Source organism: Alexandromys fortis, unplaced genomic scaffold, assembly GCF_014885135.2.
Source record: "Alexandromys fortis isolate MF-2015 unplaced genomic scaffold, M_Fortis_MF-2015_v1.1 scaffold_209, whole genome shotgun sequence".
NCBI classification, from domain to species: domain Eukaryota; kingdom Metazoa; phylum Chordata; class Mammalia; order Rodentia; family Cricetidae; genus Alexandromys; species Alexandromys fortis.
In genome coordinates, this window is record NW_026068090.1 from 475,483 (window position 1) to 500,616 (window position 25,134).

Below are 25,134 nucleotides of genomic sequence, written 5' to 3' on the forward strand. Positions count from 1 at the left end.
TAAATTTAAAAATAAAAATAAAATATTATATAAGAAAGTACAAATCATAGTGTGCAAAGAGAAGTATCTGGGATTGTAGGAAAACTACAGAAAACAAAATAACTACTGCTGGAGAGTGATAGAGAACAACAGCAGAAGCAAATGTAACCAGAGGTAAGAAGGATGAAGATGGAAGAGGACAATAGTGCTGCACAGATGCTATGTGTTGGGGATCAGGGAAGTCACAAAAGATGTTGTGGTCTGAATGAGAAAGGCCCCCAGAGGTTCATGTATATTTGAACGCTTGGTCCCCAGTTGGTGAAACTGTTTGAAAAGGAGTAAAAGGTGTGTCCTTGTTGAAGGAGACAGCTCACTACAAGTGGGCTTTGATGTTTCAGAGGCCCATGTCAGGCCCATTTCTCTCTCCCTCCTTCTCCCTTCCCACACCCTCTCTGACTCCTGTTTGACGGATCAAATATAAACTCTCAGCTATTGTTACAGCACTGCGCCTGCCTGCCACTGTTCTCCTTACCATGATGTTCACAGACTGACTCTCTGAAACTGTAAGCAAGTCCCCCACCCAATTAAATGTTTTCCTTTATAAATTGCTTTGGTTATAGTGTCTCTTCATGGCAACGGAAAAGTAGCTAAACTGATGAGTAGGGTAGAGCCAAGGTGAAAAGCAGATAGACAGCTGAGAAACTGACACAAGATGCCAACAGCAAGTGCTGGAGAGATGACTCAGGGATAAAGAGCACAAGGTACAATGCTGCACATATATACAGGCAGGCACAACACTCATATCCATAGAATAAAACCTATGACAGGATGTAAATGAAAACAGGGAGTCAAGGCAGATAACATGAGCTATGAGTGGACATCAGAGCCAGGTCTTATTGGAAATATTTATTGGCTACTAATAATATAGTAGACACTATCATACAGTATGGGGTAAAGGAAAAAATAAGACATGTGCCTGACTCTCATGACTCTCAGCTCCTCCTCTTGAACAATGACATGGACACCAAACATAAAATGGCCCCACAGCTCATAAAAGACTTGGTACTCAGCTGATGGTACTGTCTCAAGAGATTCTGGAACATTTAAGAGGTAGAACTTAGCTAGAGGAAGCGGGTAATTATTTTGTTTTAAATATTTATTTATTATATATACAATATTCTGTCTGCAGGCCAGAAGAGGGCACCAGACCCCATTACAGATGGTTGTGAGCCACCATGTGGTTGCTGGGATTTGAACTCAGGACCTTTGGAAGAACAAGCAATGCTCTTAACCACTGAGCCATCTCTCCAGCCCCGGAAGCGGGTAATTATGAGGCAGGCTTCATATAACACAACTCCACTTCTATACCAACCTCTCTGCATCCTCCTGGTTCACCAAGTTGTGAGCAAGCCGCTAGCCATTGCATCTTCCCACTACTACAACTTCCCAGCCATGATGGACTATTTCCTCTCAAACTGTGAACCAAAATAAGTCTTTCCTCCTTTAAAATGTTTCTTTGTCACAGCAATGAGAAAAGTAACTAATGCAGACATTGGGACACCAAGCTTTGTAATCAGACAAGAACAAGTACATTTAGGGTGGTATGACTCTAGACAAGCTCTGTAATCAGACAGACCTTGTTTTAATCCCTACACCACCACTGTAAGATGAGTGACCTTCTGCAAGTAGCCAAAGCTTTCTAATTCTAGTGCTAAAATAATACTAATCCTTCATAAGATCAAAAGAGAAATTTGGTCACTAGGGAGATAGCTCAGTGGTTAAGAATGCTCTCTGCTCTTGCAGAGGACCTAGGTTCAGTTCCCAGCACCTTTATCTGGTGACACACAAGCACCAGAAAATCCAGTTTCAGAGGTTCTGACACCCTCTGGCTCCCTCAGGCACATGCATGCATGTGGTGCACATAAAACTCACATAGGCACACACACATATACATTAATTAAAATGACAAATTGTTTTTTAAAAAAGAAATCTGTACCATTCAAGCTCCCATAAATAACATTTACTACTATTATCACTCACTAAATTTGTGAGCTTGGGAAAGTTGTTTAGCTCTCTGTTCAGTGCCTATAAAACAGGACTAATGACAGCTGCCTCCTCAACGCCGTCATCAAGCTTAGAGGAGAACTGAGGTAAAACACCCAGCAGAAGAAAAGGTCAGGACGTTTTCTTCCCTGATCTCCTATCTCCTCAACCCTACTTCCCCTTCTCCTTGACCCACATTGACGTCTCCCCTGTGGCAATGCTAAGTCCCAGAGGAGGACACTAAAGGCGAGTCCAGAACTCTCTCAGAAAGCCCACTTCACATTCAAACTAACTCTAACTTACCCAAAGCTTGATTATGCCATCCAGAAACACATTCTTTTCATTCTTCTTGCCAAGAGTCTTCAATTCACCAGTAAGAAGCCCTTTCTGGAGCTGAGGAGATGGCTTAGTGGCTACATGCAAACACTGCTCTTTCAGAGGACCTGAGTTCAGTTCCCAGAACCCACATCAGACAGCTTACAAACACCTTTAACTCCAGCTCCCAAGGGATCTAACACCTCTGATCTCCATGGCCATTAACACACATAATTTTTAATTGTATGTATATGGATGCTTTGCCTACCTGTCTGTATGTGTACCACACACATGCCTGGTGCTCACAGCAGCCAGAAAAAGATGTCAAATTCCCTGATGGAACTGGAGCTTCAGAGAGTTGTGAGTCACGTATGTAGCAGTCAGTAGTCTCTAACTAATTTAACTGCCATAAACAAAATTTTTAAAATAATAATAAGATAAATATTTTTAAAGAAGCCCTGGGACTGGAGTGGCACCCTCTGGCTTCCTTGAGCACCTGCATGCTCTTATAGAGGACCCAGGTTTGGTTCCCAGAAACCACATGGAGGCTAACAATCATCAGCAATGCCAGCGCCAGAGACTCCAGTGCCTTCTTCCTGCTTACATGTAGTGATGAAGCTGGCAGGCCTGCTTTTTGTCCTGCCCGGCTCCCACACGGCTAGCTTTACACCGGAAATAACAACACACAAATTGTATTCATTTAAATACTGCCTGGCCCGTTAGTTCTGGCCTCTTTTTTTAAAAATATTTATTTATTTATTATGTATACAATATTCTATCTGTGTGTATGCCTGCAGACCGGAAAAGGGCACCAGACCTCATTACAGATGGTTGTGAGCCACCATGTGGTTGCTTGGAATTGAACTCAGGACCTTTGGAAGAGCAGGCAATGCTCTTAACCTCTGAGCCATCTCTCCAGCTCCCTAGTTCTAGCCTCTTATTGGCTAATTCTCACATCTTGATTAACCCATTTGTAATAATCTGTGTAGCACCACGAGATGGTGGCTTACCGGTAAAGATTTAGCATGTCTGACCTGGCGACTGGCTCCATGGCGTCAGCCTGACTCTGCTTCTTTCTCCCAGCATTCTGTTCTGTCTACTCTGCCCACCTATATTCTGACCTATCAGGCCAAGCAGTTTCTTTATTAATTAACCAATGAAAGCAACACATAGAAAGAAGACCCACCTAAAGCACCAGGCATATACACAGTGCACTTAAATGCATACAAAAGGCTCATATACACAAAATATAACTAACTAAATAGATAAATCTTTAAAATAAATAAATAGAAGCCCTTCTGCTTAATGGCCAAATAATTTCTCTCTGCTTATTTGACTTCCCAAGAAACAAACCAGAAGAAAAAGTTCCAAGATCTAAAATGCTTACCAGAAAGAGGAGAATGACTATCCCAGTGCTTTAAAGCCACAGGCAGGACAAAAGAAAAAGGTTCTGTCTCCTCTCTGAGTAGCAGATAAATCTCACTGCCTTTGTGTATATTTGACAAGGGCAGGCAAACCTATCACAACTTCCAGAAGTTTCAGGAACACTAGGTTAAGCTTGCTAGAGTTACTCAGGCATGAGAGCAAAATGAGGTTTTCAACAGGAAAGGTCAACTCATAAATACATGATTAAACCAAGTGAACATGCTCTGCTCCAACCCCTCAGAGAATTTACAACTGATCTGGAACAGAAGTCAAGTTGAATACATGTTCTCAAAGTCAGTTAATTATTGGTGGGTCTAATGGGTGGAGAAGCTGACAGCTAACTACAAGAGCCTAAACCAAATCAACTAAGTCTAGTCTTCAGTGGAAGTTGCTTTTTCTCAAACAACTTTTTTTACAAAACTACAGTGTAATGGAACCTTTGAAAGCACAAGATTCAAACCCTCTTACTAAGATCCTAGGAGATCCATAAAAGCAGAAGATATTAATTCTAAGACCCTGTTTAATCCCAGGCAGTTCCCTGTAAATAATCATAATGTATGAGTTCTGAGCTCATGCATTAAAAAGACATTGTTAGATCAAACCTGTAAGGCTAACCTCACAAGTGGTTCTGCTTCTTCATTGGTCCATCCACTACACTTTATGAACCAGAAAGGGAAGATCAAAAAAACTATTAAGAACTACATGTTAGACTTTATACAAATCTTTATAGAAGATTTCTTTTTTACGTTTTATATGTATGGGTGTTTTACCTGCATACATGTCTGTGCTCTTGAGTACCTGGTACTCTTCAAGGCTAAAGATGGGGTAAGAGCCCTTACAACTGAACTTACATCTCTCCAGACCCTAGAGAAAGGTTCTTAAATGCTTGGTTTCTTGGTTGAGCCTCCTAATGACTTTGTATGGCATCTAATCCTAATCTCATTTTTAAAAATAATTTCTTTAAATTTATGTACATTGGTGTGAAGGTGTCAAATTGCCTGGAACTGGAGTTACAGACAGATGTAAGCTGCCATGTGGGTGCTGGGAATTGAACCTGGGTCCTCTGGAAGAACAGTCAATGCTCTTAACTCTTCAGCCATCTCTCCAGCTCCATCCTAGTCTTGTTTTAAAAATGAAAAATATGGGCCGGGCAGTGGTGGCACACACCTTGAATCCCAGCACTCGAGGCAGAGGCACGTGAATCCCTGTGAGTTCAAGGCCAGCCTGGTCTACAAGACCTAGTTCCAGGACAGCTAGGACTGTTACACAGGGAAACCCTGTCTTGAAAAAAACAAAAAGAAATGAAGGAAGGAAGGAAGGAAGGAAGGAAGGAAGGAAGGAAGGAAGGAAGGAAGGAAGGAAGGAAGGAAGGAAGGAAGGAAGGAAGGAAGGAAAGAAAGAAGGAAGGAAGGAAGGGAAAAATCTGAGTGACCATTCCAGAAGAATGAGCTAGGAGAGCGCAGAACCCAAACACTAACCCAGGCTTTCTGACTCCAAAACTTAACTCTTTTTTAAAGCAAATATTTACTGAGAGTTTATTACTTACTAGGCACCACTCCTGGGTGAATATACAGCAACATCTGAGTCAGACAAGAATCCCTCTTTATGGAGTTTTCATACTAAATCAAGCAACTTCTATATTTTACCAGTTTCTTTCTCTTCCACTTGGCAGAATAAAATAGATACAAACTACAGGCATGAATGCATGCCTTTCTCTCACCAGAGCTGCTGCCCAAACAATGTTCAACTGTGCATCCATTAATTCTCTATCTTTCCTCCCATCTACTTCAAGCCATATCTTAAGTCAAAAGCTTCCTTGAAATGTTAGCAAATCTGTTCTAGCTACCTAGTAAGTATGAAAATAAAAGTATTTCAGGGTTTCAAAACACTTTCAAATAAATAATTTTATTTAGTCCCCTAAAATTAAACAAGATAGGTATTATTATCATTTAACAGGAAAACTGATACCTAGAACGCTAATTACTAGCCTACGGGTGCACTTAGGAGAGGAACTCAGCTACCACACGGCTCTCTAATCTCAGAATGCATTCCTTTCCCCTCCTAAGAGTGCTTCAAGTTCTTCAGGGCAGACAAACCAGAAGGGTATTGTGTCACCAAGCTAGTTCAGATTTCCCTTTATATCAAAATAAATAAGTAGTAACAAAAACCTTCTTGCTAAGACCAAAGTGGCATACATCTATAATCCCAGCACCTGGGAGGTGAAGGCTGAAGGGATTACAAATCTAGCTTCAGCTACACGGAAAGCTTCAGGACAACCTAGAACTACATAAGAAACTGTCTCAATTTTTTGTTTTTGTTTTTGTTTTGTTTTGCTTTGTTCTGTTTTGTTTTTTTTTTTTTGATATTGTTGTTTTATAGCCCTGGCAGTCCTGGAACTCACTTTGCAGACCAGGCTGGCATTGTTTTGTTTTGTTTTTAATCTGCTATGTGGCTAGGCAATGGGGATTTATGCCTTTAAGGCAGAGGTAGGCAGATCTCTTTGAGTTTGAGTCCACCCTGGTCTACAGAGCCAGTTCTAGGTCAACCAAGGCTCATGGCAAAACCCTATCTTTACAAAAAATAAAAATTAAAAAATTAAAAAATCTGCTATGTATCATCCAATTGAAGAATTTACTTTATTAATATTAAATCTTACCACTTTTCCTATAAAATGTTTTACTATATTTAATTATGGTCCAATTTGCAATTTGTTCCCAAAAGAGAAAACTTTTTTCATGGTAAAAATAAAGCATCTAGGGCTGGAGAGATGGCTCAGTGGTTAAGAGCACTGCCTGCCCTTCGGAGGTCCTCAGGTCAGTTCCCAGCAATCACATGGTGGCTCACAACCATCTGTAATAAGATCTGGTGCCTCTGTTCTGGCCTGCAGGCATACATGCAGACAGAATACCAAGAATACTGTATACATAATAAATAAATAAATTTAAAAGAAAAAATAAAGCATCTATTTGGGGGTTAGTCTCAGCACTTGAAAGGGCCGGGCAGATCTCTCTGAGTTTAAGGCAAGCTTGGACTATGTTGTGACTTCCAGTCCAGCCAGGGAATAGAGAGACCTTGCCTCAAAATTGGGGGTGGGGATGGGCTGGAGAAATAGCTCAGCAATTTAAAGCACTTGTTGTTCTTCCAAAGGACCAGGGTTCAGTTCCCAGCACCCACTCAGGCAGCTCACAACCATCTGCAACTTCAGCTCCAAAGGATTTGACACCACTGGCTCCAAGGACATATGCACTCACATGTACATACCCACACACAGACACACACAACCTACACATAATTAAAAATAATTTTAAAAAAAAAACTTTTTGTTTTCCTGGAACTAGATTGAAAACCAGGCTGGCCTCAAACTCAGAGGTCTGCCTCTGCCTGCCTCTGCCTCCTAAGTGCTGGTACTAAAAGCATACTCCACCACCGCCCAGCCCAAAAAAAAAAATCCTTTTTTCATAGACAAGTGCCAAAAAATACTTTTTGTTTTGTTTTTGTTTTTCCAGACAGGTTTTCTCTGTGTAGCTCTGGCAGTCCTAGAACTTGCTTGGTAGACCAGGCTGGCCTCGAACTCACAGAGATCCACTTGCCTCTGCCTCCCGAGTGTTGACATTAAAAGTGTGCACCACCACTATCCAGTTTAAAAAAATACTTTTATAATTATTTTCCAGTCACTGAGAAAGAAAATTCAACTAATTTTAAAAATGGCTTTACACATGCTTACCTCTTCCAGGAAAGCCATTTACTCTGTGAAGTGATGCATTTCAGAGTGTGAACGTTACAGAAGTATCGTCCCAAAAGCTGGGTTAATATAAATGAATAAGTAAATAAAAGCAGCAAATAACACAGTGAGTAGGCATAATCCAGCAACTAAACTTCATTATACTTCTCTACCCAGATACCACTGAGCCTAGCTCTACTATCTGCAAGGACAACTTTAAAGCCAAACACCAAGAAAAATACCCCAAAGGAAGTGATACCTACCTCTGGAGAACCAGAATGCCCTTGCATAGAGATCCACTGCATCTGGAATAAAGCAGCACACTAGCAAAGCACAGGCTGGGCTTTACTCAAAGAGCTAGCCAAGATTCTGCCCAAGACTTTCATGAGTCTGTCATGACAACTGAGATCCCAACCTTACAACTTCATTCAGTTCTCCTTGAAAGAATAGGAGCGGTCAGATAAGGCAAGCAGAGGAATCAGTGTTGGACGTTAGAAATCAGAGAGGACTTCCTGAAATTGAGAAGTTAGCTGTTTAGAAGGATAAGGGGATTCGAGGACAAGCACGGGGGTAAGTACACCATCCCAGCTGCTTGGGGAGGCTGACACATAAGGTCATTGAGCCTAGAGGTCCATGATCAGTCTGAACAATTGACTGGAAACCAACAAAGGCATGAGGCCATTTACACTACCTTGGGGAAAGTAACCAGAAGCTTAATAGATTTCTGAATTCTGATTTGATGGTAGCAAGCTGTAATGACCATCAGGCATGTTCTTTTCCTTCTCTGAATCCATTTTCTCATCTATAACACGGGCATTGTGAAGCATACCTCAAAAAAAAAATAGTTGTGTAAACATGACTAGCCTGACCTGACACATGGTGGGGCTAAATAATCCACTTTTCTGGTTAGAGCAGGAACACACACCAAGGAAAGAGAAATTACTTGCCAGCTAACAGAATAAACCCATCGGCAGTTGGGGGAGACACAGCAAAATAAGAAATCAACCTCAAGGGCATCTTAGAATAGCAAGTCCAGGTCTCAAAACACATTTCATTCCACTATGAGTTGTCCGGCAGCCTATACTGGACAGACGTTACATCATAGTATATGTAGTACATGGGGAAATAGAAACCACTCCTCTGCTCCTCAAGAAAGGCAGTCTTTTAGCAACTGCTAGAACTCCAGGAGGCTGAAACAAAACCTAACGCAAGGAAAAAAGTATTGAGTCCAGCTGCCAACATGTTTTAATTAGTTCAACCTTAAAAATCTATAACCATAGGAGATTAAAAAGGGTCCCCAGGGAAAGCCTCTGCCCTTCACACAGTTCAACCAATTAGATCTATTCAAATGTCCTAATTTTCATCACTGAATTCTTTAGGGAATCAGACTCACCAAGTTCCCAGTTCTATGTGAGAATATAGTATAGGCACATGTTCAGCTCAGAAGAACAGCCGAGCAGGAGCTACAAGACAGGCAGTGTCTAGCATGTCTTGAGATTCTGACATCCTTCATAGACAGATGAACTTAGCTAACAGAACTGCTCTCTCCCAACCCAGAGTCCTACTGTAGCTCATTCTCATAGTAACTATTTCCCAACCTGATTCATACTAGAATTCTAGAGAGCAAAGGCAAGTTTGATCCCTCAGTTCAGGAGTAACCTCATCAAAATAATACATGTATTTTTATATCATTTTAAATATTTATATTAGCTCATGGATTTTACTATTTTAGAAATACTTATACTTGCTTTTTTTGCATTTGTTTGAGACAGGGTATCTCTGTATAGCCCTGGCTATCCTAGAACTCACTATGTAGACCACTCATGGTCTTGAATTTACAGAGATCCACTTCTTCTGCCTCCCAGATGCTGGGATTCAAGGTGTGCACCACCATGCCTGGTTGTACTTGATTTTTAATTGTGTGTGTGTGTGTGTGTATGTGTGTGTTTGGGGAGCTGGCTGTCTCCTTCCACTTTTACATGGGCTCCCGGGATGGCAACAAAGATCCTTAGGTTTGTACAGCAAGTGCTTTTCCTACTGAGTCATCTCATTGACTCCAATGCTTATACTTTAAAGGAGAGAGGGGAGGTCCTCAAAATTAGAAGTAATTTCAAAACTCAAAGGAGAGCTAGAGATATAGTAGTGGTAGAATGCCCGCCTAGCATACATAAGGTCCTGGGTTCAATCCCCAACACTGAAAGAAAAAAACAGACAAATACATGCCTATAATCACAATACTCAAGTAGAAGCAGGAAACTCCTCAGCTACACTGAAGTCAACCTGGGATATAAGCCCAGTATTTGTCAAGTTACTTAAAATATTATATGGGGCTGGGTAGATGGTGGTTAGACTGCATACTGCTCTCAAAGAGGCCTGTGTTCAGCTGCCAGTACAGTTGGGTGGCCACAACAGCCTTCAACTCCCGTTCCAGGGGACTTGACACCCAGCTACCACTAGCATTCAAACACTCTCGCCTGCAAATGCACACACACATGTACAAGGGGCATAACTGAAGTATAGTGGGTCTAGTCACTATCCTAAGTCTTCTACCTAGAACAACCCAACCAGAGCACTAGTTTTTGGAAGATACAAACTGAATAAAAAATACTCACAGCAGCTAAATACTTCACCAAGTAACACTCAAAATTCATAAATAAAACAGTCGATCTTTCTCTCTTTACAGCCCCCAAACTCCTAATTTTAGCTTCTTTCAGGACACTTCCACGGTGGAGTACACTAACACTACTAATAGTGGTACGTTTCTAGTCAAAATGCTTATCTTTACTTAAATCCCTCCATAGGAGGGAAAACAAACTAGAATTTAAGCAAAACTAGAATTCCTATTGGTCTTGATATCAGATAAAGCTCAATTCAAATCCCAATTTAGTCATCTTGAGAAAATTACCCTAAGTTCTCAGAAACACAGTGAACACTATACAACAGTAACGATTGCTGTATAGTAGTAAAACACCTACCCAGAAGCTCCAGAAATCCTACCTATCATCATCATACTTATCATTTGGTTTTCAAGACAGGGTTTCTCTGTGTAACCGGAACTCAGACCAGGCTGATCTCAAACTCACAGAGGCCCACCAGCCTGTCTCCCGAGTGCTGGGATTAGGGTGTGCACTACCACTGCCCAGGTAAGTTATTAGAGTTGTGTGAATTACATATTTATCTCTTTAGAGATATGAAGTATGAGTTCCAGTGATCTTGCCCCTATCAGCAAGTTTCTCAAAACAAGATCACTGAAAATTTGACCTTCCAGGAACATACAACATAAAGCACAGATTTCTAACCTAGGGAGAGATAAGCATGAAGGGCACCCATCTTCCCTGGCTGGTATATTTTAGAATCTGGCTCTGAGAACTTGGCAAACATGAGCACATTTGCTTTAACACACACTGTAGTGACGAGAGTTCTGAGAGCTTCTTGAGAGCCTAAGATAACCCAGAGAGGCCAAACAAGTACAGAACTACTGAATCACACTTTAAAAATTAAAGACACATGAGATTTGGAAGCCTGCCAGCCTGCCTGCCTGCCTGCCTGCCTGCCTGCCTGCCAGAAAGATTTCTGGTCATTACCTAGACCAGAGCTCAGCACAAGGCAACCAGGAACTCTGGAAATATAGGCAACATAGAAAGGATCAGGTTTGCTCTAGTTGGGCCATGCTGACAGCACAATGAGCTGTCTTCTTTTGAAATCTTCTTCGAAGAAAAGGTCCAAGGAGTTCTCAACATCACTGGTAACATTTAAAAGCAATCAGCACAGGACTCTCCCATCTCCCTTCTACACAACCAGCTCAGCAGTGGGGACCATAAAAGAAGGTTCCCTCCTTCATCCCACAAGCCAGGCTAAGAAAAGCAGTTAAAAGTTCATTCTGTTTATCTGGCTGTCTCATGTCTGACCTGAAATAAACCCGTGTAGACCATAGAACCAAAGATAGAGCAGCAGAACCCAAGGAAGTCTTGTCCACAGGCATCATGTCCTTCTGGGGCCTAGCCTTCCTCCATTCCTACTGCAGCCACTTGATCAAGGTAGCCATGACTGTTTCAAACAAAAACTGCCAACCAAAGGCACTAGCAAAAAGTTCCCCATAGAGTGACCGAAATTGTCACTTCCTAGGCACTCAAGAAATAAAGATAAAACACTCAGCTAGGCAGAAAAACAATGCCCACATAACTTCAGAACACCAACCAAGTAAATTCAACCTCAAATCCCAAGGCATTCTTACCTAAACTTTGTAGGAACCAGTGTTGGTTTACTTGGTGCTCTCACTACCCTCTTACAATTTCTAAGGACTAATTCATTAGTGTGTATTCATTAGTTTATTGAACAAATATCTACTAAACATATGCTCTCTGACCAACATTGTGACAGACACATTTTATACACTATGGTCAACAAATTGAAGTAATAGTAATGTAGGTAACAAGCCAACATCCAAGTATTTGGTTTTGTTTTAACAAGTACTAGGTTAAACAAGTACTTCTAACTGCCAAACCTTTCAGTCTTACAATACTGTGGCTGGTTTCATGCTCCTGACAACACATAATACTGTCTCTCAATGAAGAAGTATAAGCAAAGTGTGAAGTGCATACACAGTACTGGAGATAGTAAGTGCTACAAGACTCTGATCAAAAATGAGCTAGCACTGAGCACTGAGCACTGAGGTTAGGTAAGAATAAATGAGATGGAGAAAAACATTCTGGAAGTTAAGAAAATTGATATAATAAAAAAAATACAAGAGGGGGCTGGAGAGATGATTCGGTGTTTAAGCGCACTGGATGCTTTTTCAGGGGACGTGGGTTCAATTCCCACCCACTCACAACTATATCTAACTCCTGTTCCATGGGATCCAACACCCTCACATAGACATACATACATGCAAAACACCAATATACATAAAATAAAAACAAATTATTTAAAAAGGCAGGCAGTGGTGGCAGACTCCTTTGATCCCAGCACTCAAGAGGCAGAGGCAAGCAGATCTCTGTGAGTTCAAGGTCAGCCTGGTCTACACAATGAGTTCCAGGACAGCCAGAGCTACAAGGTAAAACTCTGTCTTAAAAAAACAAACAAACAAACAAAAAACAAAGAGGACCCTAAGAGAGACATGCATAGATATAATCTACATGGGAAGTAGAAAAAGACAAGATCTCCTGAGTAAACTGGGAGCATGGGGACCATGGGAGAGGGTAAAAGGGGAGGGGAGATGAAGGAAGGGGAGTGGAGAAAAATATATAGCTCAATAAAAATCAATAAAAAAAAATTGAGGAACTAGGGAGATGGCTCAATAGGCATGAGAAAGCATGAGGATTTAAACAATCAACAAGTTAAGACTATTCTATTGTAATAACAACAAAAAATGAAACAGGAGAAAAACATATAAAAAAGAGTGGAGACATCTGTTGTCATGGCACATGACTGAAACCATTAAAAAAAAAGAAAAGACAAAAATACATAAATGAAAGAGAATCAATAAATAGCATATTTGGCCAGATGTGGTGGCACACACCTTTAATCCCAGCACCTGGCAGGCACAGGCAGGCATATCTCTGTTTCTGTGAGCTTGAGGTCAGCCTGGTCTACACAATAAGTTCCAGGACAACAAGAGCTACATAGTGAGACCCTGTCTCAAAAAAACAAATAATAATGACAAAAATAATAAGAATAAGTCACATGTTTGCTAGACCAAAACAAAGAAATATAGAAATGCTCCAAAGAACGCAATGGAGAGAACAGAGAGAAAGTGCACAGAGGCTTTCTAGCTGGAACCCTGCTTTGAGAAAGCAATAGAGACTCTGCAGGGCCTGCACCTTCTCTTTCTAAGCTCCCCAGCAGAAAACAAAGTTATACTGCTGTTGGCTCATTTCAGGTTTTTCCTTTCATAGTCTCTCACACAAAACAAGCTACTCCACTCTGAAAACCATGACAGAGCTACAGTCTTCTCTAATGAGCCTCGCCTGCCCTAGCAAGCTGTTGTCAACAGGAAAGAAACTGTTAGATTTCCAGTGCTTACAAAGCTTCTCCTTGGGACTTTTTAGGTGGCCACAAGTAACCCTACAAGGCTTAAGATGTTATACATCATTCCTGTCTACAGAAGTTTCAAATCCATAGTACAATCCACTGAATCAAACGATGGGAAGACATGGCATGAGGTCCACCTCCTTCACAAGTCTATTCTGTTAAGTCTATAGAGATATTGCCAACAGGGTAATACAGAGCACAGACATTAGTCTGTGTTAGTCCAATGCATGGACTGTTTGTTTGTTTGTTTGTTTGTTTGTTTTTCAAGACAGGGTTTCTCTGTGTGACTGCTGGGCTTATTTTTCTGAACCTACTATAAATACTTTCCAACTGGGTAAGACCTAAGAAGCAAAAGTTGGACTTCTCTTCTGTTTGGGTCCTGGAGACTTCACTGTACAAACTATCCGTTATAGTAGAGAGGCTCCCGCAGAGTAGAAACAACATTGAGTGAGAATTGAAGAACATTAGCTACTATCACTGGCAAATTTGTTCTTCTTAAGTGTAAAATAAGACATTTATAAGAGATGCTACCTAAAACCCCTTCCAGTTATGACATACTAGGATGTTAAATCTCAGTACTTAACGCCAATGGTCAAAAAGACAGAGTAACTTTCTTTCTTTTCTTTTTGACTAGGGTGGCCTCGAACTCAGAGATCCACCTGCCTCTGCCTCCAAATACTGAGACTAAACGTGTGTGCTACCACTACCCAGCATGAAGCTTATTTCTTTAAGTAACCCATCCGAAGGAAAATATTTTTCAGCTTTCAGACACCTAGTGAACTACAGTACAATCCAAACTAATTAACATAATCTAATTCAAATTCACAAACTTTATAATATGTATGGTATGTCATATACCAAGCCTTGTACTAAGAACTGTAATTGTCTCATTTATCGCAAACTAGCTTCAAACTCCTTACATAGCCAAGGGTGACCTTGAATTTCTGATCCTCCTGTCTCTACTTCCTGAGTTCTTGGATTACAGATATGTGCCACCATGCCGAGTTTATGCAGTGCTGGAAACTGAAACCCAGGGCCTCGTGCATGCTAGGTAAGCGGTCTAACAACTGACCCAATCCCCAGAACAGCTTGGAAATGAGTGGCTGTATGTACTATTCAAATATCTTGGTCAGTATAACGAGAGCAAGGCTATAGCAGACAGAGTTCTGAGGACCAGATCAGCAGGTCTGATCCCTTTGGAGCTCACCATGAGTAATGGTTTTGGTTAAAAACAGCATGGATCCAGATTCCCAGTTATTGTTCTGAGACTGTCCTTTTTAGTTATAAAATCTAGAAGGCAAACTGCCAGCTAGATTTTATTCTTCTTGAAAATGGTAAAAATGAGGATAAATAAAAGATTAAAGAGAGCCAGGCGGTGGTGGTGGTGTAGTATGAAGACACTACTTGTTTGTTCCTGGCTGCCCAGAACCGAAATAATCACATAGAAACCATATTAATTAAATCAGTGCTTGGCCCATTAGCTCTAGCTTCTTATGGGCTAACTCCTACATATTAATCTAACCCATTTATATTAATCTGTGTATCACCACGTGGCTGTGGTTTACCAGCTAAAGTTCCAGTGTCTGTCTCTGGCAGGGCTACATGGCTTCTCTCTAACTCCGCCTCCTTTTTCCCAGCATTCAGTTTAGTTTTCCCCACCTACCTAAGTTCTACCCTATCAACAGGCCAACCCAGTTTTTTTATTCACCAATGGTAATCACAGCATACAGAGGGGAATTCCACATCACCTCCTCTTTTCTGTTTAAATAAAAAGGAAGGTTTTAACTTTAACATGGTAAATTTACATGTAACAAAACAGGTATCAAACAAGAATTAGAGTTACAATATTTATATCTACTTTATCTCTTATTATAACTAAGAAAAACTATCTTATTTCTGTCTATTCTTCATCTCCATCAAAGACTCCAGAAAGATAAAATATTACTTAAGTAAACAAGAAGTACATTATAAGCAACTTCCAAACCTCTACAACTGACTGAGAGAGACATCTCGGTGCCTGGACAGTCACCCAAAGTTCTCCTGTAACATTGGGGCATCCATCTTCATCCTACAGGCCCATAGTATCCAGGAGGACTTTTCCATGAAGCAGGAAACTTCAAAGACAGTTTCACCTATATTGGCAGCTTGTCCGTCACATTTTTCTTGTCCTGCAGAATATTTGGCAGACTCTTTCAGAAAGCAGGAACCCTGAAGGATCATCTCACCTTTAGACAAGTTCAGCAGTCATCTCTCTATGGGTACTGCATGTCAGGTTAAACAGTCCAGGCAAGAGCAGTTTCTTGCCCAACGGCTTGCAAATTCCATAAGGAGCCTCTTTGATGCCCATCTTCCTCTTGAAGTAACTGGTGCTGCCAGGAGCAGATGGGTCCCATTGTCATGAAAAGTCCTAAGTTCTTAAAACATTTAAATGCCATATTCTGAAGGTGTCTGAAAGATTTGAAGAATACCTAACTGAAATATGTCTCTATATATCTAGAAGACCTAACTAACATGACTACAAGCTTGACTATTATAAATGACTATCTATTAACCTATAATTCTTAATTATATATTCATAATACCTTAATCAAGAGCAGAAATATACATACATATAGCAAAATTGACCTTAAGTTTGTATCAATAAACCAAGATCCATACCAATGGAAATATCTATAGCATGGTGGTGCAAGTCTTTAATTCCAGTACTCAGGAGGCAGAGGCAGGTGGATCTCTGTGACTTCAAGGCCAGCCCTGATCTACAAAGCTAGTTCCAGAAGAACCAGAAATACACAGAGAAACCTGATGGAGGAAGGTCATTGGTTAAAAAAATAAAGAAACTGCTTGGCTGGCCCTCATAGGTTAAAACATAGGTGGGAGGAGTAAACAGAACAGAATGCTGGGAGGAAGAGGAAGTGAGCTCAGAGACACCATGCTCCCCTCTCCCGGGCAGATGCCATAGCTCTGCTCTCTGAGGCAGACGCATGCCATGAAGCAAGCCACCAGGTCAGACATGCTGAATCTTTCCCGGTAAGACCGGTGCTACACAGTTTATTAGAGATGGGTTGATCGGGATATCAGAATTAGCCAGTAAGGGCTAAAGCTAATGGGCCAAGCAGTGTTTAAATGAATACAGTTTGTGTGTTGTTATTTCAGGGCATAAGCTAGTCAGGCGGCCGGGGTGCCGGGGACGCAGCCCCGTCCGCCGCTCCTATTACTACAGAAACCCTGTCTTGTAAGGAAAAAAAAAAAAAGATTAAAGAGGGATCTGAACTTGGATATTACCTCCAAAGGCTGAGGCCATGCCCAAACATGAGACATTTACAAGGAGAAAAAATAATAAGATCTCATTCAAACAGTCCCTGATTACCAGTCTTTCCAACAAACTTCAACAATGGGTAGCCTCGACACAATGAAAACAAATTACTACCAGGCGGTGGTGGCCACGCCTTTAATCCCAGCACTCAGGAGGCAGAGACAGGTGGATCTCTGTGAGTTCAAAGCCAGCCTGATCTACAAGAGTTAGTTACTGGACAGGCTCCAAAGCCACAGAGAAACCCTGTCTCGAAAAAAAAAAAATTACAACCACTCCTATCTTTCTTCACAAAGATTACAGAGAAGAAAATAGACATACAAAGTACCACATTTATATCAGAAAGGAATACAAAGTATCCTTGGTTTAATAAAGAGAACTCTGTAGTAGTTTATTTCTTATGTTCATTCGGACATTTTATATTTTGTTATCTTAGTATTTCACCATTTTTTATAAACAGTTTAAAAAAAAAACCATATAAGATATCTTTTTCCTCCTCAAGAGCCTGACAGACAGAGCTGCTGGGTTTCCTGAGAATCATTTCCCACAGATAGTTACGCACCAGAATGTCCAGATGAAGCCGCTCTGCAATGTGACTCAAAGGCCCCATAGAGAACTTAGTCCAAGTTCTGTGAAGACCTAGAAAACCACTCCCTTCAACGAGGCCTCATTCCTGGGACAAACAGCATAAATTTGTTATTTGTTTCAGGTTTCTGGAGATAGGGGTAGCAGTCTATAGCCTGGGCTGGCCTTAAACTCACAGCAATCCTCTTGTCTCAGCCTCCAAAGTTCTGGGATTACCAACATGATCCACCATGTCTGGGAACGAAATTTCTATTTTGCTTTGTTCTGTTTGGTTTTGTTTGGACACAGAGTCTCATGTAGCCCAAAGCTGACCTTCAATTCTCTATGTAACTTAGGATGGTCATTAAACTTCTGCTTCTCTTCCTGTTCTGTCTCCCAAGCTCTGAAAGCTGCCTCTGTCTCCTAAATGCCAGGGATTATAGGCTTGCATCTTCCTACCCAGCTTACATCATCATTTTCAATATTCTCTTACTGCAAGTTAGTATTTCTTTCAAATATATGTATATGTGTAATATATATGCAGTCAACTACAATATTAACAGTACCTATAATTTTTGTCACCAACCAAAATCATAGATATTCTCACATAATAGTACATTATTATAGATATCTTAAAAAAGTATTTACATTTATCATTACTTTAAAGTTATGGTAATTATGACCATAGCAATGGTCACAGATGACTGTATTCTTATCTACAGTGCTCCCATGAGACAGCCAGCCAGCAGAGAAGCACCTGTCTAGTTTACCCAACCACCTGACAGTGAGATTCCTTATGTTCACACTGGTCACCCAGATATCCACAACACCCTCTTTCCTTCAGTGCTCTCTGGTCACCTTAGCCTAGTACAGCCTATACAGATCTTTCTCCCTTTGCCTACACAATCTATACTATTAGAATTTGATGAAGTCTGTGCATTATGTTGTTCTTAATATTACCTAAATAAATCCAGGCATGGTGGTAAAAACATACCTGTAACCTGAACACTTGGGAGAGATATAGTAGCTGGAAATCAGCTCAGAGTTATCCTCGGTTACACAGTAAACTCCAGGCCAGCCTGGGCTACATGAAACTCTTCCTCAAACCAAAAAAAAAAAAAAAAATAGGCTCAGGCTCATTGGGTAGCTCCATCTACAGTACAAGCAAGTAGTAAACTGTCATTATTCTGACTTACACACTGAATAGCTAAGTCTGGATCTTTGGCTCAAACGTCCTGGTCTAGGTTCTCAACCAATAGCCTACTATGAGACTTACAGCTAGTGCCTCTCTGGGAACCATTTCCTCACACATAAAACAAGTAGGTTGAGCTTTTTTCCATCTCTTAACTCATAAATCAAGCAACCACTTTTTATCTCCCCAAGATCTGAGAAAAAAACTATGGGGAAAATTCTAAAGCCTCCCCCAGTTCTCCCAGGCAAGTTTAGTCACTTGGTCCCTGGACTTCCCACAGCTTTCTGTATGAATGTATATTCGTACACACACACACACAAACACACACCACCTCTACTGTGACTTTTGCAAGATAACTTAGTAGCCAAGGTAGTGCTAAGGAAATGAGCCAGAATCCTGAATTTAAACCCTGGTTCTCTTCACTGTCAGTGTAACATTGGGAAAGTTATTTAACCTCTCTAATTTACTGCCCTATAAAACAAGGATAACATCTATCACAGAAGCTGGCTGTAACAATTAAATGAATAAATTAAATTCATAATGAGCCAGGAGTGATGGCAAATGCATTTAATCCTAGCTCTTGGGAAGTTGAGACAGGTGGATCTCTTAAAGTTCAAGAGTAGCCAGGTCTACATGACAAGTTCTAGGCTAGCCAGAGCTGCATGGAGATTGTAATAATTGCTAGACACCAGGTTCAAGCTTTAACTATGTCTCTAGTCCCTTCTCATTCCCTTGAGCACCGTATTTGCATTTTCCTCTGATCCACTTTTCACAAGACAGTATTTATTTGTGTGCTTATGAACTGTCTCCCCAACAGAGTATAATTTCCATGAAGAAAGAAGACAACTCTTTCCTTCATCCTTAAATCCCCACAGAAAGTATACACAGTAACTGACCCAGAGAGGTCACTCAATCACTTGTTGAATAAATACCGTATGAGCTGGCACTGTTCAATGTTTGCTGAATCAATTAACCTAGCTAAAGGTGATTGTCAAAACTGAGGCCTGGAAGTCAATACGTCCAAGCTCCCCAGGATAGCTTGTCCCTCTTGCCAGCCCAGGGTATTAGCTTCAACCAAGCCCCACCCACCTGCTCTTGGCTCCAGCCCAGTTCCAGGAGCCACCCTCAGCTAAAATTAGCTTAGCTACCAAGATGGCCAGGCCATTTATAGCCTTGGAGGCAGCAGCAACTAATTGGGTGGGCTGGCTGGGCTGACCTGCCACTCCAAAGAGGCTGATTGAGAAGACAGCCTGCACTCTGCACAGATGCCTATCCTCCAGGACCTTATTCCAGCTAAACCAGTTTCTGATTAGAGACCCTCAAAACCATCTATCATGGCAGCCACAACTCCAGACTCGACCTGAGGTCTCTCACACAACAGGCATTCTATAGAAAAACATCTGAGTTTCTGAAAGCAAGGACCCTAGAGTCTAGAGATTCCCAATCTTCATTCTGAGTCAGTTTCAAAAATGTAGGCCCTAGAATAACACAGCATATAGATCTATCTATACAGATCTTGGGAGAAAATTACCTAATACAGGTGTTCGGGTGTTTTTAAAAAGTAAAAAGTGAAAGAAATGTTCTCTCCATTGTCCAATGAGAGCACTGCAAGCTCAACATTCAGAGATTTTGTTGGTCTGGTTAGTGGGTGGGTTGGTTTGGTTTTGGTGTTGAGAGAGGATCAAACCCAGGATATCATGTATACAAAACAAGCACTCTATCAACTGGGCTACCCATAACTTCAGCCTCCATGGTGAGATTTTTTTTCAGATATGCTTATTTTTATTTTATGTGTTTAAGTGTTTTGCCTGCACATATTTATGTGCACCATCTGCATGCTGGGTGCCCTCAAAGGTCATAAGAAGTTAGCAGAGCCCCTAGAACAGGAGTTAAGGATGGTTGTGAGCGACCATGTGAGCACTGAAAACGAAACCCAGATTCTCTGCAGGAGCAACAAGTATTCTTAACAGCTGGGTCACCATTCATCCCCAGTCAGGGTTGCTCTGGTTTGGTTTTTCGAGACAGGACTCCTGGGTGTAACAGCCCTGCCTGTCCTGGAACTCTATAGACCGGCTGGCCTTGAACTCATAGAGATGCTGGGATTTAAAGGCATGTGCCCCCATGCCCAGCTGGGTTTTAACAGTGTTTGGTGTAGAAGCTATCATTGCGACCCCATCTCTACCATCACCATCACACCATGTCGCGAGTCATTAAGTATTTCTTTTCTTTCCTTTTCCTTTTTTCTTTCTTTTTCCTTTGTCTTTAAGAGGTGCCGGTAATGGCACCCAGGATCTTTCATACTCTAACCAAGTACTCTACCACTAAGCTATACCCCTAGTGCACCATTAACTTTTTTTTGAGGCAGTCTTCTCTATGTATTCCTATCACTGTGTAGACCAGGCTAGCCTAGAACTCACAGAAATTCAGCTTCCTCTACCTCTGCCTCCTGAGCACTGGAACTAAAGCCATGTGCCACCATACCTGACCACTATAAAGATTTTAATAAAATCCTTAGAATCAAATTTTATGACTAACTAAAAGGAAATGGTTACACATACATCCAAAATGGGGGGGGGGGTGTAGAATTCTTTCATCAACACACTCTCCAAAAGAGAAAAAAAAAAAGCATCCCTTTTCTCAGACTCAGATACAGAGTCACCAGGACCTGCCTAATTGCCAGGAGGAGAGCAACATTCTCTAGGTCCCGCCTAGCACTCCTTTAACAGGATAGGACCTGAGAAAATGGAAGAAGTCCAGGACGTAAGCATCAGAGTACCTGCTTCTAATACCGAGCAAAGAACCCAGCGCCCCCTTTCTGTCTCTTAATTTGGGGGTATATACATGAATGATGTGCATTTGTGGGCACACTTACCATGATGCACATGGTAAGTCAGAGGACAACAGTTATTTCCTTGCACCTTCACCTGGGTTCCAGGGATGGAGTTTAGGTCACCAGAAAGCACAGCCAGAGCCTTTACTCGCTGGGCCAATGAGGATTGTTACCCTTCCCTGAATTTTAATACAGCTATTGTGAGGTTTTGCAGAATAAGTCACGTAACTGTAAAATATAAGCTGTACAGAGCACAGAAATTTACCAGTTACACTGAATGTGGTGGTGGTAGCGGTGGAGAAAATGCCCTGTAGTCCAGCATTTAAATTGTAGAGACAGGAAGGTCAAGAGTTCAAGACCAGCTTCAGCGACACCTAGGCTACTGAAGACCCTAACTCAAAAGGAGAAGCAGGGGTGGGGGGTAGCTTCAACAAGTAAAATTCCTGTGTTCTGTGGATACAGAGGGGTTGGAAAGGCCGCAAGAGTCCCTGCTATATAGACAATTTCTCCCCAAACCCTTTCGCAGAGCCCAGACTATGAGCCACTTCTTTGAAAAACGTAAGTCCCTGCCTGAGCCAAAGTTCCATAGTGAGCCAAGGAGACAAACTAACAAAGCAATACTGGTAGACACTTACATTCCCACAAAACCTACATCCCAGTGAACTAAGAGGAAATAAAGATGAAGAAAGAGGCCTTTATGGCTTAATCGGAATAGCCAGTCCTCTAAAATAAGATGTATGAGGAATGTCTCCATAAACTCAAGCCATGAGATATTCCTGGGGAAAGCTAGGATGCTTCTTGACCTCAGGCAAAACACACACCCCATCAAAAGTCAATTTTCTAAAGGCTAGTGATTGCCTGAAACTCAAAGCTGCATCCTTTTAGTTCAGATCCAAAGTACAGAACACCTTTCAAAAAGATTCATTTTAGGTCAAACATGCATAGTCTGAAGTGAAAACAGAAGGATAAATTACCAATTAGAAATGAGGATGTCGTTACTGCGAGAGCAGAAATGCTGCTCAGGGCTACTTCACAGTTCAACCAACCCTTCCCGTCATAGTCCAGTGAGAAACAATAGTTAAGCTAAGCTTCAGCGGCCTGGGAGACTGCTCTAAACTAACAGCAACAGCCCAAATTCTATGCTCATGTAGACAGTCCTGGCAACATCTGAAAACCAGCCCTTGAAGCACCTAAAATCATACCCAACCCAGGCAAGAAAGTTGAGAGAGGGCAGTGTAAGAAAAAAACTACCATGCAATCCATGGAACTCTTGGCCCACCGTGAGTTACCCACTGAGACACCCCTTCCCTGAGCTTCCCTATCTTCAAACATCCCAGCTATTCCTCTACCCTCAAGCCTTCAGGCCAGTGTTTAGGCAGATCATAGTGACAAGGGGTGAGAAACAGAAAACGGGAACAAACGTACTTCTAAGCTATGTGGGAAAATAAAAGTATTTTTCAAAAGTTCCTTTCTACTGCAAGAGTATAGACCACAGCTACTGCTGCCGAACAAGGCTCCACAAGTATAGAAGGAACGTAAGGACAGATTAAAAATAATACCATGGAATCCTTACTCTCATCATTCAGAAGAAACAGATTAAGCCAACAAATGGTCCGGGATATTTTATTATGGAGAAGTCAAGAAAGGGCCATTTAACTCCCTTGTGGTAAACAGGATTCCACCTTGGGACTTGCTTTGATATTCCACATAGGCAAACCCAAAAGACAGCGAGTATCTATGGGAAACAAGGGCTAGGATTCTCTCGACGGTTAGAACATATCTGAACACCTGCCTATAAGGAAACAGAGCCAGCCCAGCCCTGATCTTCCTGGCCCATCCCGTGTGGCCAGCCCACCACCACCGCCCGCCCCCTCTAGTGATGAAACTGGCTAAAAGCAATTTTAACACTTGGGAAGACTACTCTTCCGGACAAGACACCTTGCTAATCTGAAAAGTCTAGGTGCCCCAAAGGCTTCTCACTACCACCAAATATCCCGAGGAGGGCAAAGGAAAGTCGTCGGGGAAATAGTAACACTGGGCATGACTTCTAGACAGAACTTCTTGGACGACCGAGAGTACACGGTGCTTTGTGTGCATCCCCCACCAACCTCACGTGTGCGGAGATTCCAATTTGCCCACTTCGGGCCACTCAGTGTTGAGTCAGTCAAGCTTCCAGCCCAGTCCAGCCCGCAGCAGGAAGGCCTTACCTGCTTCGGCGGACTCCTCTGAAGTCGTCCCGGTGCCGGCTCCTGTATTCTTCTCGCTGTGACTATGGCTGAGGCTCTGGCCCTGATGCAGGAGGAGACCCCAAAGAAGCCACAGGGCAAGACGGGCGCACACATCCATGACTGTAGGTCTCAGTCAACATGCGCCTGATGTAGACACCTTTGGATCCCAGAAGCAAATCCCAGAGTCAGGGAATGCAGCCGACAATTCCCAGGCAAGATGCCTCGCGGCACCGCAGCTGCACAGCCACCTGCGGGCTTGCCTCCTCCGACAACCGAAGGTCAAGCGCTCCAAGTTTGGGCACTGAAGGACCAGAGCCTCCGGTCCAACAGTGGGTCCTGTCGGGGCTCCGGCGGCCTGAGCTCTAGCTGCTTCCGGAGAGTTTGGGCAGGGTGGCTGTGGGGCCGCTGTCAGCTCCGCAGCCTGCTTGCACCCCTGCGGGAGGAGGCGGGCAGGATCTCCCGCCCGCACCGAGGTGGGGGAGGGAGAGAAGGAAGGAGAGAGAGAAGGGGGGTACCTGACCTCGCCCCGCGGGCCAGCGGTGAGCGGCAGCAGCTAGGGCTTCAGCGTGCGACCCGCAGGCCCCAGCGGACACAGATGGCTCCGGGATCCGAGGTCAACACCTCCGCCCGGTCCCGTACCTCTGCGGCTGCCGGTGCCCCGGTGCAGCAGGCGGACGCGCACGGGCCAGGCCCGGGACAGCGGCTCCCGGGAGGGCGGGAGGGCGGCGCGGGGCGGGCCCGAGGTGGGCGGAGGCGTGCTCTACCGCCGGCCCGCCCCGCGCCGCCCGGCCCCCAGCGAAGCCCGGGCCCGCCCCAGAGCCGGCTTATCCCGGAATAACCTGTTGGAGACGGCAGGCCGGAGCCCACAGCAATCGGCGGGGTCTCGTGGGGACCCGGCCTGTGCTGCTGGTCGTCAGGACCGCGGCCCCGTGCCAAGGATGGGGCGTCGACCTCTGCCGTGCGCACCCCAGCCTCCCGTTCTAACGCCCGCCCGCGGACGAGCCCCTGACACGCAGTTGCTCAGGTAACTCAGGCCTGCGACGGAGGTGACTGCGACTGCCCTGCCCGGATCCCTGGGCCGCGGCGCTGCTCCCCGGGCTCCACTGTACAGCCAGGTTGCACAGAAACCTGGCACCCCGATAACCGACCGGGAGCCGCCTGAGGGGACCACAGTCCCGCCGGGCTCGGCCCAGGGGCGCGCTCCCAGCCCCCAACTCCGACTCTCGGGCTCCGCCCTTTCGACGCGCCTCGTAACCAATCGGCTTCCGCCTTTCTGCGGCTCAGGAACCCGCGCGTCCTGTCTCCCGTACGCAGCGGTCCCTGGTGGCCGCATCTAAGTACTGCAGGCAGGACTAGTTCCTAGGTGGCCATGACCATTACAAGAGAAGAGGAGCCCCTAGCCAAGCCCATTGGAGCTACAAGTGTTTACAGAAGAAATTGTTCCGAAAAGCACAATGAAATGTCCATCCCACTGTAGGTAATATTTCACCGGCAGGT

General features: G+C 43.2%; 1 protein-coding gene across 2 annotated transcripts in view; it reads right to left on the reverse strand.

The window, feature by feature from the left end:
• The window catches only part of Stim1 (stromal interaction molecule 1), a 182,152-nt gene extending 157,810 nt beyond the window's left edge, over positions 1–24,342 (reverse strand). Inside the window, exon 1 of one of the 2 annotated variants that reach the window (XM_050122524.1) lies at positions 23,617–24,342. In XM_050122524.1, the coding sequence (XP_049978481.1) occupies positions 23,617–23,755 (139 nt within the window). In that variant the 5' untranslated portion in view covers positions 23,756–24,342. The remainder of the gene's footprint in view (positions 1–23,616) is intronic. The other variant, XM_050122525.1, reaches the window with a different exon arrangement.
• Positions 24,343–25,134: the final 792 nt, after the last annotated feature.